This window comes from Fonsecaea multimorphosa (genome assembly GCF_000836435.1).
Source record: "Fonsecaea multimorphosa CBS 102226 unplaced genomic scaffold supercont1.19, whole genome shotgun sequence".
NCBI lineage: Eukaryota > Fungi > Ascomycota > Eurotiomycetes > Chaetothyriales > Herpotrichiellaceae > Fonsecaea > Fonsecaea multimorphosa.
Genome location: NW_015971653.1, coordinates 37,498 through 52,860, shown reverse-complemented (window position 1 = coordinate 52,860; position 15,363 = coordinate 37,498). Strand labels below are relative to the sequence as shown.

At 53.6% G+C, this 15,363-nt stretch overlaps 6 protein-coding genes across 6 annotated transcripts; 3 read left to right on the top strand and 3 right to left on the bottom strand.

The window, feature by feature from the left end:
• Window positions 1–553: 553 nt before the first annotated feature.
• On the top strand, window positions 554–2,858 carry Z520_08405 (uncharacterized protein; the record flags this gene model as incomplete). The annotated part of the gene is made up of 2 exons (XM_016778902.1): window positions 554–569; window positions 598–2,858. 2 exons carry the CDS (start codon window positions 554–556, stop codon window positions 2,856–2,858), a joined length of 2,277 nt encoding a protein of 758 aa, XP_016629821.1.
• Window positions 2,859–3,292: 434 nt separating this feature from the next.
• Window positions 3,293–5,292, bottom strand: Z520_08404 (uncharacterized protein; the record flags this gene model as incomplete). The annotated part of the gene is made up of 2 exons (XM_016778901.1): window positions 3,293–5,088; window positions 5,154–5,292. 2 exons carry the CDS (start codon window positions 5,290–5,292, stop codon window positions 3,293–3,295), a joined length of 1,935 nt encoding a protein of 644 aa, XP_016629820.1.
• Window positions 5,293–6,078: 786 nt separating this feature from the next.
• Z520_08403 (T-complex protein 1 subunit epsilon) lies at window positions 6,079–7,827 on the bottom strand (the record flags this gene model as incomplete). Its single annotated transcript, XM_016778900.1, has 3 exons — window positions 6,079–6,132; window positions 6,186–6,265; window positions 6,315–7,827. 3 exons carry the CDS (start codon window positions 7,825–7,827, stop codon window positions 6,079–6,081), a joined length of 1,647 nt encoding a protein of 548 aa, XP_016629819.1.
• Window positions 7,828–8,413: 586 nt separating this feature from the next.
• Z520_08402 (uncharacterized protein) lies at window positions 8,414–9,411 on the top strand (the record flags this gene model as incomplete). The annotated part of the gene is made up of 3 exons (XM_016778899.1): window positions 8,414–8,429; window positions 8,535–8,940; window positions 9,018–9,411. The coding sequence occupies 3 exons, from the start codon at window positions 8,414–8,416 to the stop codon at window positions 9,409–9,411; spliced, it is 816 nt and encodes a 271-aa protein (XP_016629818.1).
• Window positions 9,412–10,636: 1,225 nt separating this feature from the next.
• On the bottom strand, window positions 10,637–13,627 carry Z520_08401 (uncharacterized protein; the record flags this gene model as incomplete). The annotated part of the gene is made up of 1 exon (XM_016778898.1): window positions 10,637–13,627. One exon carries the CDS (start codon window positions 13,625–13,627, stop codon window positions 10,637–10,639), a length of 2,991 nt encoding a protein of 996 aa, XP_016629817.1.
• Window positions 13,628–14,501: 874 nt separating this feature from the next.
• Z520_08400 (uncharacterized protein) lies at window positions 14,502–15,071 on the top strand (the record flags this gene model as incomplete). Its single annotated transcript, XM_016778897.1, has 2 exons — window positions 14,502–14,614; window positions 14,774–15,071. The coding sequence occupies 2 exons, from the start codon at window positions 14,502–14,504 to the stop codon at window positions 15,069–15,071; spliced, it is 411 nt and encodes a 136-aa protein (XP_016629816.1).
• Window positions 15,072–15,363: the final 292 nt, after the last annotated feature.

Below are 15,363 nucleotides of genomic sequence, written 5' to 3'. Positions count from 1 at the left end.
AGCCTCAGTAAGCCTGCAGCTCCTTTGTTGCCTTGCCCAGCTTCGCCTTGCCTGGTTTGCGCGGGCTAAAACCACATTGCCACCGGCCAACCCGCCCCCATCACTCTCAACCCCCCGAGGCGCCTCCGCATCGAATCCCTTCCTAGCAACAAGTGACGGAGGGCCGATGGTTCAGCCGATGAAACACTGCCCATCGATCATCTGACTGCTGAGTTGTTCCCCAGTTGCTGATCGCGTATTGCGCATTGCGCCCAATGTCCAGGCACCAGCCGTGTCAGCACCCAAATTCAGCATCAACCACATCCTCTAACTTCACCACCAATCACTCCTACGCCGGCTCAATCACAGCCAAGGGTATGTCGCTTTTTCAATACAAACAAAGGTAATTTCTCTTTTGTCTTTTACCATCCAATTTTATCATTGGTCCAGCCCATGTAATCAATTTGTCCAATAGCCTAAATGAGATATGCATGGCACTTCTCTCTGATACCTGCCTGGCCTTCGCCACAAGATCAGTGGCCCTGTCGTACCCTGGATCATCACCTTGGACATCATGGAAATGATTTCACGTGATAACGCAGCTAATCACCGTGCCAGGTTGTCGAGCTGGCTCGCAATGCCCGTTCAAACACCTTCGGCCTCCAGACAGAGTCACAAGCACTAGACCGAAACCTGACCATCAACGGGCCGACGCTGCGCAAGGCCCGTCGGTCGCACAAGACGGCCAGCCTTTGTCTCGCCCAGTCAGCGCCTCGAACTCTGGCCCTGCTCCCAGTCAGAAGCCCCAGTCCCAGCTTCAACGGCGCGATCCTCGTGAGTTCGAGCTGGGTCAAGTGATTAAGAGGTTCTCTCCCGTTCGGAGAGACACCAGCGATGGCACAACCTTGTCCTTTGCACTGGCCCCATCGGATCCAGATTTTCCATTCGAGCTTGAACGTGGCCTCCGCTGCACTCTGACAGTCCCTACAACCTATCCTCAAAATGGCAAACCAACCATCAGAGTCACAAATGCCGAAATGGCCCGGGGTTTCCAGATTAACGTCGAAAAGGGGTTTGACAGCCTTGCCGAATCCTCACCAAACAAGACGCTTTTGGCGTTGTTGAACGAGCTAGACAAGAAGCTTGAGAAGTTCTTGACATCCGAAAAGGCCCAAACAATTAAGATCATTGCGAATGCCGAAAAGATTCCCAAAGTCCCTGACTCTGTGCCAGAGGTGGTTCGCCCTCCACCTTCTCCGCCCACATTCGTCGCGCCGCGTCCACCAACTTGGACAACTGAACAAAGGTCCGGCGCCTTAGCTAAGAGGGAAGCCGATGTCCGCCAACTCGAAGCACGCATGGGCCGGATTCCACATTTCTCTAAAACTCCCGATGGTACGATTTTCAATATCCCTATCCAAATAGTCAAATCAGACCGACTCCCGCTCAATCTGCAACCGCTCAAGGAAGTCACTTTAATTATCCCACGGCTTTACAACCTTGAGCCATGCACGGTACTCTTGAAGGGCGTCAGTGGGCCAGAAGCTGAGAACGTTCAGTTGGCCTTTGAAAGACATGTCCGAAACAAACTCGACATGACCCTCATGGCCCATGTCAATTATCTGACGCAGAACATTCACTCAATGGCATCAGAGGTGGCAGAGAGCGGGGCCCAGATAGCTTCATCAAATGCCTCAGGTCCACCAGAACCTCCTGTGGACGAGACCCAAACGGTAGCGTCGAGAGGGGAAGACCCAGCAGAACCCAAAGAGCTGATTTTGAACCAAGACAAACCACATGTCAAATTCATCCCCAGACCACCTGAATGGGACCGATGGGATTCCGAGGACGAGTCAAACTCATCCTACGATTCTGGCGAGTATTCCGACTCTGAAGATGAAGAACAGGACGATGAGGGAGACACTGAGCAAGGCGGCGCCGCTCTTCCCTTCTCCTCGACCTCGACGGAAAAGGGAATCCACATTTCCCTTCCGAACCTGGAACTCCACAACATTGAGCTTTTGACCTTGTCGTCCCTCTCAATCTCCGTCAAGTGCCTGCGCTGTAAATCTCCCCTGGACATCTCCAAAATCAAATCCAGCGGTGGCGGTGACGCAGCTGGTGCTTCAACGTCGTCCAGTGTCCGCACCGAAACCTGCTCGAAGTGCACTACACCGTTCACGGTGTCTTTTACACCCAATGCCTTGCACGCCAACACCGTGCGGGCGGGCACGATCGAAGTCACAGGCTGCACCGTCGCCGATCTCCTCCCGTCCGTGTTTCAGCCCACCTGCGCGTCATGCTCGACGACCTTCCCGGTGGCTCCCGGCATGATCTCCGTCCGAGGCGACACACCGATCCAAGTATGCCGGGCCTGCCACGGCAAAATGACCTTTACGATCCACGAGGTCAAGTTCCTGCGGGCATCTTCGGCCTTTGGCACGCTGATCCCGCCGCGGCGGCGTCCCCGGAAGGAGAACCTGGGCATCTCGGCCGGCACGCCCTTGCCGCACAACGGCACCTGCGCGCACTACCGCCACAGCTACCGCTGGTTCCGCTTCAGCTGCTGCAACCGCGTCCACCCGTGCGACCGGTGCCACGACGCCGCCGAAAGCCACGTCAACGACCACGCCGACCGCATGGTCTGCGGGTGGTGTTCGCGCGAGCAGCGCTTCCGAGCCGACGACTGCGCCCTGTGCGGCCGCAGCGTCATCCGCAGACGCAGGACCGCCGGAAGCGGCGGCTTCTGGGAAGGCGGCAAGGGAACCAGAGAGAAGGGTCTCATGAGCCGCAAGGAGAAGAGGAAGTATAAACGGCCCGGAGGCAGCGTGGTGGGGTCTGCGTCGTCGTCGGCGGCGAAGAAGGATGGTGCCAAGTAGCGGGCCCCCCGTGAGAAGAAGAGGGTTTAAAAGGGCCTGGAAGACACAATGGTCTACAGTGATATTGTCTACGAAGCAGACGGAGGTCCCAAGTCTTCAAGAACAAAACATAACAAAAATATAAAGTACCTTGACAAGGCTATTTTCTCAGAGATATACGAGTCTCATTCTCCGAGTGAACGTTGACAACAAGCCCTGTGCGGCTGGTTTTATCATGCCGTTTCCTTGCAGGAGACGTTTGCCAGCCCAGTGTCAAGTCTCAACCACAACCTGCACGCAACTGTTAACCATGCGCATACCCAAGTCCCTTGACAGGTTTCTCGACCATTCAAAATACGATGCTGACCTATACAATGGTGCTAACAACGCGGTATGGAGTTACTCTCTCTACCTACCAAGTCTCGGGCATCGGGAAGGGAGGGCATCCTGGACATCTAACCTGCACAGATCAAAGACAACATATGCAAAGACCCATCAACCCCGTCCTTCAGTTTCTGGCCCTGCTGTTCCTGCCATCTCCGCCGCCGCCCCTCCAATAGATCCTCGTCTACGTTGTTGCTGTCTATCTTTTCTGAACCGGGAACACCAGGAGCGCCACCAAGACTAGTACCGTCATCGCCGGTAATAATTCCAACTCGGATCTTCGTCCACACCTCGAACGCACCCTTATCACACGCCCGATCTAGCCAGAGGAAACTCCGCATGGGGTCTTTCAGGTCGGAGAACCGCACGACCCCCAACTCGGCAGACCAGGTTGACACGCGGTCGAGGAAGAAGGCTTCGTGGTCGTTGCCCCTGGACGCGAGCGCACCTAGCATGGCGAGCCACAGGAGGAATGACAACGGGGCTGATGGTCCGTTCGTAGAGACTGCTGCGTGTGCATGTGTGTCGCCCTCTGCTGCCTTATGCCCACCGGAGAAGGTTGGTGTATCGTTGGGTGTCGGCGTGGAAGGACACAACCGACAATGACGATGATAGTCCTCTAAAGCATTCTTCAAGTGTTTGGCCAGAGTGCGCAACGGTTTCGGTTTGGCTACAGGGAAAATGACTCCGTAGCTGAAAATCATGGCTCCGAGCCGACAGAGTTCCTCCACTCGTTGTTCGTAACCGGGCAGACGCAGCAGCCGGTACTGGATGAGGTTGCGATAGACGTTCGTTTCCCAAGCCACCGACGATGACACGAGGTCGGCATCGGAATCGGATCCATCTTCACCAGCACTACCCGCAGCAGCAGGCCCGGATTCCATGGCAATTCGGTCAAGCTCGCGGCAGTGCATTCTCATGTCGAGGAGCAGATCCTTGAACTCGACGTCGGTGATGGCGGGGAACGCCTCGTCAAGTCTCTCACGGGGCGGGCGGACCGTCTTGACATGGTTGTCCAGTACATGCTGATAGAGGCGGCACAGGGTGAAATGTGGGCGGCACAGCGATATGCTAGCCTGGAGGATGTCCGTAGCCTGGATTTGCTCCGCGACACCGGGCATCGTGATGTGTTGCAGACCACCGCGCGCAGCCACCAGGGACTTGGCGGCTCGGATATGCGACGGCGTCCAGCGGAAGTGGGAGAAACATTGAATCCAACCGAGCGATCGCAGCGGAGGATCGAAGCCCCCGAAGCAGTCTTCTCGGCCCTCCAGCATGGCGAAGCGAGGGTTGGTGTCGCGTATGGTGAGACCGAGAACCGCAAAGATGACCGAGTCAGAGACCTCATTTCGCCCGATGCGCTCCCGGATGCTCTGGACGGCCCTGTTCTGGCACGCGAACATTACCGCCTCGTTGTCAACGACGGTGTGCGGCAGGTGCATCGACATGGCCAACGCGGCGGTCCAGACGAAGGAGTTGAGGAGCAGGTCATCGACCATGCTCAGATGAAAGAAAGCCGAAGTCAAGGACTCATTGGTCTCGAGGCTGTGGTGCTTGAACGACGGCCAAAGGGTCGTGCGAGCGTAGTAGTGGACTCTGCGCACCTGAGGATTTGCTAGCAGCACTGCACATCTGGGCGCCGGTGGCGTGATCTGCTGGAGCACGAGCTGAGAGCGCAGGTCGACCTGACTGGGTGGGTGTCCTGCCAGTAGTAGGCAGGGGGTCTCTCGCCTAGAAGCCGGCTCATCGACCTTGGTTTTGGGATCGGCTGCAGGTACAGCCTCCCGAGGGGCAAGTGGTACGGGTTTCTGCGTGCTGCGAGTAGCTGACGCCCTTCTGGCCGCTCGTTCTGCTGCTCTTCTGCGGCCTGGCAATGTCACAGTGAGTCTAGTGAACAGCATGATCGTGCAAAGGTCTTCTCTTCACACGTACGGTAAGAGCGCTGGTTGAGCCGGTTCTGGATCTTTCTCCTGGCTCTTGCATCCGACAAGCCACCCCAGTCTTCTTGTTCCCTCCTTGCTTCTGTCGGCAGCCTCCTTTCGACGACGATTCGTGCCGGTTGCACCTCCATGGAGTCCTTGGTGTCCTAGGTTACTCTTGCTCGAAGTGCTGCCATTGTTGCAAAAATATTCTTGCCGACTCATTGCTTACCTAGGTACCCATGACAGAACTCAACCCGTGTCGACCACTTTGCAAGTACAATCAATGTCTTCTCATTGTGCTGACACAGTTACTACGGCAAGAGAGCATGTTTCCAGCCGATGTGACTTACATAGCGGATATGCAGGCTGCTTACCCCTGGAGAACCAATCAGCATGTGTCGCTCCTTCGCTCCACCTGCAGCCTTGCATGAATCGGCATTTGCGGCTCCTGTCGATCGTGGGTCAAACCATCGGGATTGACTTTGGCGTAGTCGGTATATAAACCGGCTGCCGGTCGTGTGCAGCTGATGTAAGACAACCTACTTCTTAGATTGAGCGCCAGGCGAACCTGAGAACTCATTGAAAAGGCTATAGGCGAGACACCGGTGGTGGCACTCCGGGAGCACGAATAAGAGGTTTTGGCAGGTAATAGAAGATCAAGGCTGCGTCTGATATTGAACTTTCCATCTCCTACACATCTAGGTAATGATCCTCGTCGAAAGCTTAGGACGAATTGGACTTTCCTCCACGAGAGTCGAAGCAATACCATTTGAGGGCAACATAATGGATGGCACACTAAAGACGTTCAACAGCTTTTCATTTTTCTATCCGGTCTGCCGACGGGTATCATTTTGTACATGCTTTCGAATCATGTCTTCATGCAGGCTTTCTGCGTAAACGCCGTGAAATGCTGACGCACTGCTGCTGGAACAAGTCTAGAAGTCGTTTTCGTCGCTGCCCGCCACAATCACGTTGTTGATTTTCAGGACCTGTTCAATACTCATGAGCTACATGGGCCACACCAGAGGATGGTCAGACTTACCATTCGACATAGCTGAGTCGCGAGAAGCAACTGCTGTCGTTTTCCAATTAAGGGATCGATAACAAAGTTCGCGCGCATATCTTCCAGCAGTCAGTAACAACCTGAGACCAGCAATGCAATGTGACATACCATTATTCCCAGTTCCCATGCAGTCAACACCTAGCCGAGAGTTCTGTTCTTTGATCTGCCGTGACTTCACCTCGGCCAACGTCTCAATTGGACTCAGACCAGAGTTCTCTGCCAGGGCCATGGGAATTGCGTCCAAGGCGTCGGCAAAGGCTCTCATGGCGTACTGTTCCAGACCTGGCGATTTCGACGCCGCGTCCTCGACAGCGATAGAACAAGCGATCTCAGCGGCGCCACCGCCGTAGACGACTCTGTTGTCTCTGACGAGATTGCGAACAACACACAGAGCGTCGTGAAGCGATCTCTTGGCTTCATCGATGATCATCTTGTTGCTACCTCTTACAAACACGGTGACAGCTCGGGTATTGGCGCACTCTTCAATGACCAGCATTTTTTCTCGCGTGGTACCAAAAGTCATTTCTCGGACCACGCCAGCTTTGCCTAGTTTCTCGCTGCTCAAGTCCTCGAATCGCGGCACGATGCGACCGTTGGTGGCAATGGCTATCAGCTCGATTTCAGGCCCGCCAACCCATCGGACTGCTGGCAGCTTGTTTTGAAGAAGAAGATGGTTTGCCTCATCGTCGAAACCCCACTGACAAATCACAAGATTTGCCCCCGTAGCTTTAATCATGTCGATCATTTCCACAAACTTGTTCTTTTCGTACTGTTGTAACTTCCTGAATTCTTCCACGGTGGATATATCGAGCTTGTGTTTGGTTTTTGGTTTCGGAGGTTCAAAGGCACACGTCAGGATTGCCAGTTTGGCATCCCTCACTTCGCTGGGCATCTGCGGATGAGAGAAGTCTTTGTCGATGATGACCCCTTTGACAAGTAAAGAGTCTTCAATTGAACCGCCTGATTTACCATCGACCTTGATGAGCTCGAAGTCGACGTCTTTCCGCTCGAGGTCGGCGACTGACATGACAGCGTCGACAGCAATCTTGGCGAACTGGTCATGGGACTTGCTGACGATCTTGCTTCCGAGACTCGTTTTGGCCACTTTAATCAGGTTTTCTTGCTTCTCGCGGGTGAAGGTGACCTCATCGCTAATCTTGTCCAGATGTGCCACAGCAACCTCGCAAGCCTGGTCGAAGCCGTCGGCGATTCGAATGGGATGGATGCCTTTGTCGATGAGGTCTGCGGCCTGGTCGAGAAGAGCAGCAGCCAAGACGACAACGCCAGTGGTACCATCACCAATCTCCTCATCTTGTGATTTTGAAAGTTCGACCATAAGTTTAGCGATAGGATGTGTTATTTCCATCTCCGACATGATTGTGCGCCCATCGTTTGATATTTGAATGTCGCCGTCTGGAGATATGAGGATCTTGTCGAGACCGCGTGGGCCTAACGAGGTTCTGACAATGTTTGCAATCGTGCGAGCTGCGACAATGTGCTGCTTAACAGCATCTATGCCATGTGTTCTCCTCTTTTTTCCTTGGTCTCGGACGACAATGAAGGGTCTTCCCGTCTCATCTTTCAGGACCTGTGCCTGGGATAGGTCCAACTGCATCGCCATGATGAGGGTGTTTCAGCCCACTCAGGGTCACCCACCTCCTAACGGCGGTCGCGATTTCCCTTTTCTTCGACGGTGGGCGTAAACGTGGTGTGAGTTGGTGCCTGCGGGATGTGTAGAGCTTGGTCGCAGAAGGTGCGATGTACAAGGAAGAGTTGGCCTTATATAGATGTTCTCGAAACTCTCTTATGCTGACTCCCCAACCTCAGCATAGACAATGACTGTGTACCCCGAAGTGATGGTCAACTGCCCGCCAACCTCGTTCACGAGTGGTAAAGTTGAATGTCTCAAAATTTTGGAGACGTCCTTGCCCCGCTGCTTTTGCCCCCAAGCCAAGTGCCTTTTCAGAAATCGCGATGCCAAGACAGTTCAGTTGCTAGCACCAGGTTAAAGCAGCAACCTGGGGGCGGGTTCTCAGAGGTCCCGAGTCGCTTTCTCCGCGTCGCGATCTCGTCGCATGTCGTTGGCAATCTCAAAAAGGTGTTGCCCTTCTCTATCAACGCTTCATCACGTCGCAAGCTTTTGAAGCTGTAGCAACCATTCACCGTTTGCTCCGCCTTCACTCTCGCACACTCCTTCACAGCCCAATATGCCTCACGGCTTCGGTAAGCTTTTGTCGTTCTAGCGCCCGCATTGGCCTCAGCTTCACCTGAGCCTGTCCACTTGTCGCGCAGATAGTCTCTAGCGATCTTTACTGACCACCGCCGCAGAAGACATTGAAGATGCGGACGACATCTTCCACGACCCTGTGCCGGATGCCGACAAGGAATCAAAGAAACAAGTCAATGGAGAGCTGAAACGCAAGGCTGATGATGCAGAGGAAAGGGAAGAGGAAGAGGAGGCAGATGACAGTGACGATGAAGACATCGAGAACGAGGAACCAGTAGCTTCTAAAGACGTGGATGATGATGTGGAAGACGAGGCCAAGGGCCGAGCAAAAGGCGAAGACGAGTACGAGGATGAAGATGACGAGGACGACGAGGAAGAAGTTGCCGAGTACAGCGTCGAGGCCATTCGAGACCACAAATTCGTCAGGGGCGTGGTGTACTACTACATCAAATGGCAAGGCTACAGCGAGAAGGACAATACCTGGGAACCTGAAGAACACTTATTACCGTGCGTTTGAACCAGTGCCTCGATGTCGCAATAGTGTCGCGGTCGCAAATTCAGCTAACAGAACATGCCTTCTCCAGACATGCCCGACAACTCCTCGCAGCTTACCACGAGAAATTAGGCGGAGCTCCAGTCCCACCTACCAAGAGGACAAAGTCCAAGCAAAAGTTGCGCGAACAACCCTCTTCCGAAGACCTTGCCCCGCCCCCGAAGCGCCGGAGGCGCAAGGGCAATGACGATGTCTCCGCAAGTCCTGCTGAAGAGACTGAGCTCGGCACGTGGCTTCCCAACAAAGAAGACTGGGAGGGGCTGGTGGTGAAAGTCGAAACGGTGGAACGAGACGAGACAGGACAATTGCTCGCCTACATCAGCTTCAAGAATGGCAAACGGTCCAAAGTCGGCATGGACATGGTCTACAGGCACTGTCCCCGCCCGATGCTCAAGTTCTACGAAGAACATTTGAAGTTCAAGTAAGAATTATCAGGCGGAGACACACAGTTATCGCAAGAAAGTGGAGCAACAGGATTATTATTCTGACAAAGAAGCCCAGTTAGCCGACAATGATCAAGTCCTCTACCCATGAGACTGTCTGTATATTATTACCACACTTTTTCTTTACTCGGCACGAACGACGGAAGGCGACTTCGCCAAAGACAACATGACTAGGGGATAGCGGAACTACGTGTCTTTCTTGTTGGGGAAACTTTGCAGTTCAACACAATGAAATGGAACGGAATTCTGCTACCCCCTGATGACATCTTTTGAGTAAACTGGGAGAGATGCTTGATGATTTTGCGTATGGCGCTGGAATCATGGATGGATGGATGGATGGGCCGAAGACTGGACACGGTGGCCGATGTCCTTTTCCCATACAAGAAAGACAAGAACGAATATGCGATGTGAGGTGAAGAGCCGGTGAGATTTCGCGACAGGACAGGACGGGGATCTCGAATGAAAAGATGAATGAGATTTTGGCCGATCCCGTCCCGAGGCCCGTGAACGGGTTGTAATTGCAGATGGAGCCTAGCGAAGCGAAGCAAAGCAGAGCAGAGCAAAGAAAAACAAAGCAGGGGCCCAGGAAGGGCGACAGAGAGCAGAGCGGGGAGAAAAGAGAAAGAGAAAGAGTAAATGTGAGAACTTGGGACTTCAAACCCCTCCAGAGGAAAGCTAGTACGACGAGGCCGGGCGGCTCTGCTGGTCTTTCGTCTGATTTTGCGCCAGTCCGCGGCGTGGACATCGAGACCGGCCATCACAGCACCCCGTCATGCACGACAATTGTATTTTTTTTGGGTTCCTCGTATGCCTGGTGATTGCCTGGTTTGGAATGCGGAAAGGACCTCGATTGAGCCGAGCTGCGCGAGCAGGAATGGACGAAGCTGGCGCCGCACCGAGCTGGACACAGAAGAGTCGAGGGAAGCTTCTTTTATTTCCAATGCAGAGTTCTTCGATCAGGAATGCAAGCAGACCAAAAGGCATGGTAATTAATCACTTTGGACCGCAGAGATTCTACTGTCTCTTGACTTGCTGTTATTCCTCCGTTCTCTGCTCGATGCCTGTAGCCGTGAGATGCAAGGTCCCGAGATGCATTTTCTCTAACCTCCTTTTCTCCTTTCACGTTTCGATCGGTATGCCCGAGTTCCAATTGCGACAGAAGCTGCCATGCGAGTGCTGTTAATCCCACACAAGCAATCCTCTGTCGTCACTCCTCCACAAACTCCCTCAAAAACACGAAACGAGCATCACATGCATCCCGCCCATGTTTCCCCAACACCTTGTTCACGTCATTTGCGTCTGGACTGAGAAGGAGAGAGTCGTCCGTCTCGGTCCAGACGCCTCGCATAGCCTGTGGAAGGAGACTCTCCATATCCAAATCAGCTTCTTCTGCTAGAACAGCAGACGACGTTCCGACGCCGACACCGCCGCTCATTCGGCTCTGCCTCCGCTGCTTCTCCAAAACACGACGACGACTTGCTAGCATGATATCCACGACCTCGCTTGCAAGTCCAAAATTGAAACTGGTAGACTCGATGGCCTTGAAGAGCATAGGTTCCAGATTCGGGACATGTGGGTGCAGGCTTCGCTGAAGAGCAATCCATTCGTCTGTCTCGTGACCGTCAGGTTTGGGCGAGGAGCTTTCTTCGGTTTCCTCTTGCTCTATCCTCTGTTCTTCATCTTCTTTCTCTTTCCCCTTGGCATTTTCCGAGGGTTTCGACAAGTCTCCAGAGCCACGTGACGATCGAAAGAGCGTGGCGGGAGGTTCAAGAAAGCTGTGGCTTTCCACGTCGGTTTGGACTTTCGGGGAGTTTTGCGTATGGACGAATTGACTTATTCCTTTGAGCATGGGGACATCCTCATTGCTGATTTCGTCGTGCGGCATCACAGAAACACCAACACGACCTACGTCGGGCCTGTCTGGAATCCCCAGGTCATTGAGGGCCATGTCAAACTCGGCATTGACGTCTTGAAGGATCTTGGACAATTTTTTGAAGGCCCTTTTGTATGTCAGAGGTTGTTCTTCCGGTCCTGTCTCGTATTCCTGGACGGACTCCTGGGCGGTTTCGAACTGGTCAGACGCCTGGTGGTGAATTGAGGGGACGGAGCTGCTGGAATCTGTTTCCCGAGCCAACTCTAAGTCCTCCTTCTGTTCGTGCTCCTCATCGTTGTCGTCATGTTGTGGGACAAAGAGGGGCGAGTAGTTACGATCAGTTCGTACCCGCTTCGAAGGGTCATATGGAGTGGTAGAATGTAAGAGCTCATCGTCCCGTTTTGAGTCTGTCCTGGAATGGAGGCGTGATGACCCGTGTACCGTATTTGTAGTGCCGCTTGAAGGGCGTTGCTGGACACTTGTGTCTCCCGGTCCTCTTTGCGGCTGCTTCCCTTTCCATTTTGGAGAAAGTGCGAGCGCCGCAGTGGCTTTTATAGATGAGTCTCTCTCAGCCAGTGATGACTGCTGTACTTGCGAGTCGCTCTCCGTTGACTGAGTCTCTCCGATCTCTGCTGCCAGATCTTGCGACGGTATCGTTTGGCTCGAACTTTCACCTTGAAGACTGTAGTGCAGAGTCTGACTCTGAGTGCCGGATTGGCTCAACTCCTGCGTAGACTGTGACTGTGTACCTCTTCCAGCAAGCCTCTTCCTTGACTCGTTAGGTACAGGTGGGCGACTTGTGGAGGAAGATTCCGGTTGAATTGAGGGAGGCGCTGGAGGGCTGGCGTTGTCTTCTGTGGCTAACAAGAGATTTTGTTTTCTGCCATCTGCAAGACTGGAGTCTTGGGGAAGAATGGCTTGGGGGATAGAATCGTTCTGAGCATCTGAACTTGGGAGTCGCCTTGAACTTGTTCGAGATTGTCCGTTTCCGTCTGTGTTCGCAGCGCTTTCGCCGATTGACCAAGTCGACGGCCTATGATAGCCATGTCGTCTCACAAATTTCGCACATTCATAGCAAATCAGTTTGCCTTCTATATCATGTCGCCATTTGACAGCTTCGACTGTAAAGCAATTTGTACATCGGTATTCTTCTTCGGTCTCAGAAGTGGCAGGTGTTGCTTGATCGTGTTCCAGGGGATTGAGCGGTTCACATGTATTGACAGCTTGTTCATCAGCTTTCCCATACAAATAAGGAGCAGCTTCCGACAAGGTCAAGCTGTTCTTCTTGCAATAGTCAGGAATAACCCTTGACATAAAGAACTGCTTCCATTCTGCTGCCGAATGGGTACCGCGCTCCTCGGCAAACACCTCCCATGGCGTGTCAAAATCATCAAATTCGTCGCCGGCCAACGTTGCAACGAGCTCATAAAGCTCATCGTATTCCTCTTTGGTGAATGATTTGGGCCTTGCAGGCAGGAGACTCTTCGAAGATTGTGCCTTTTTGCCATTTTCGTGCACACCATCAACTTGGTAGGATCTCTCAGGAACAGTTGACGCTGTGTGGCTTGCTTCGTGGTCTGCAGCAGCAACCTCAGGCAGCTTGTCTACAACTCTGCCAGCCGCAACTGTCGTAGACCGACTCGTTTCAACCTCAGGTCTGACTCGTTCCTCCTCCCCGTCATCGTGCAATTCCCGTCGACGCTTCTTTTGCGAAGAATGCGACGGTGGCGCTGCCGGTTCGTCGACGCTAGGCTCTCTAGCAGCAGCAGTGGCGCTGACCTGTCTCTTCTGGAATTGAGTATGTTTAATCCATCTATCGCGCCAACTCTGGAACGTATGTCGCGGATTCGCCTCTTCCATCTGCTTGTAAATCTCATTTCCCTTCCAGGCTCCGCCGCGGTCAATGAACGGTTTGATCCAATCCCACAAGAACTTATCGTCCTCCGGAGTGAAAGGCGTCCTTCCCGCCTTGGGGCCTGTGACAGCACTGCCAACAGGTCGGGAGACGCGGGAAGGTGCTCCGACAGCATGATCGGCGAGATTCTCAAGTTGGCCATTGCGGAGGGAGAGCTCGACGTATCTGTACGAGTATGTTCCTGGCGCATTATTCTTCCTGAGGTGGTCGACCAGTCTGACATCGGCGTCGGTGTCTCTATCAACAATGACGGCGCCATTCATTCGAGCATTCTGAATCATCTGCCGCCGCTGAGGGATGACGTGAGAGAACCATAGTCTTTGGCCCGCGAACAGAGTCGCGCGAGGTTGATTGTCATCGTCGTCATTGTGCGTGCGCGGCACTCCATCATACACGATGTGGCCTGACATTTATCGACGAGCGGTGAGGATGAGGAGTCTTGCGGCAGGGGCAGGGGTAGGGTTATCGTTGCATCTTCTTGTTGAGAGCAGGTGGTGTGCAATTGTTTACATATTACCGAGACCCTCTCTGACCCTCTCCGCACTTTTTGCGCTGCCCGCGACGTGCCCGCACGAAACCACGTGATGTGCTTGGCCCTTTTGCTCTCCGTCTCGCTCCCTCGCTTCGCACCCACGCCCCCCAGATTTGCTCCTGGCACCTGCGTGGGAACGAGATACGGGAAGACGTCCCAGAAAGGCAAAAGTCCCCCGAGAGAGGAGCGAGAAGAGGGCGGAATTGAGCGCGAGAGTATTACGAGTATACCTAGTAGTCGGTAGAAGACGGCAAGGTATCGGAAGCGGGCACGATCGGGCTGACGAGGGACAGGTTTGGGGCATCAAGTCCTGCAAGTCCTGCAAGTCGTGCAAGTCCCGCCATCTTGGTCCTTATTATCACCTGGGCTCCGATTCGTGTGCCGATTTCATACAAGTCACAGCTGCTGTTGCTGTGGCTCCACCATCCACTGCCATCTGCACTTGGACCCTGCGGTGCCTGCGCCGCTGGCCTTCCACTGCCACTTTCTCTCAGTTTCTCGGCTGTTGCTGGCATAATTACTTAGTGCTAGCAGCAACTGCCACCACCTGCTTTCCCCGACCGACAATTTGACACTTCTCTCCACGAAGCCAATTAATAGATTCTCTCCCTTTCACCTGCTCCCTCGTCCGTCTCCTTGCCATCTCCATCAAGTCGAGCATCGTCCCAATCCTCCTCATCGAGCTCCCCCTTCAATTAGACCCGTCGTCCTCATCTCACTCGATCCCCAAACCCAACCGCATCTCACCAGCCATGTCGGAAGAACTCACGTACTCTGAGGTGTCCAAGCACAACACCAAGAAGGATCTCTATGTGGTTATTCACGACAAGGTCTACAATGCCTCAACTTTCGTCGACGAGCATCCGTATGTGATAATTGTGTTTCCAATGTTCCCCAATCCCCTCCTGTCTCTCCCACTGCTGGTGGCCCCACATTGCGATTGACATTTGACAATTCTTCCCCATCTTCATACTCTAGCCCTGTTGATGTATTTGTGACTGACTGCCGTGTGTAATTGTTCCAGTGGTGGTGAAGAAGTCCTGCTCGACGTAGGAGGTCAAGACGCAACCGAAGCCTTCGAAGATGTCGGCCACTCAGACGAAGCCCGTGAGATCCTGGAAGGCCTCAAGGTCGGCTCCCTGAAGCGCGCCCCGGGTGACCCAGCCCCCAAGGTCGGTGCCACCGACAAGATTGCTGCTGGCCCTGGTGGAAGAAGCGATGCCGGCACTGGCATGGGTGTTGCCATGTATGCTGTCCTCTTGGTCGGTGCGGCTCTGGCATATTTCGGATACACATACATGCAAACCCAGGACAAGAAATAGATGGCGTTCCAGGTGATGGGGTGCTAGCGACGAAAATACTGGGGTTACCGGGACGGGTTGCGGAATCAAGAACGTGCCAAACTTCTACTTCGTTTCTGGGACTTTGCACATTTACCGAAGGTGGCTGCATTGCTTTTTGTGCGAAGCGAAGACGCAGGCGCTGCAAATCTGCTTGGCCAGAACAAACCATTCTACACCCTTTTTGCTCAGCTGAATACACAAAGGATGAATACCAGATCATGCTGCTTCGACATCAATCTCCAAGAAAGCCACCCGTCCAGCTTAGACAACT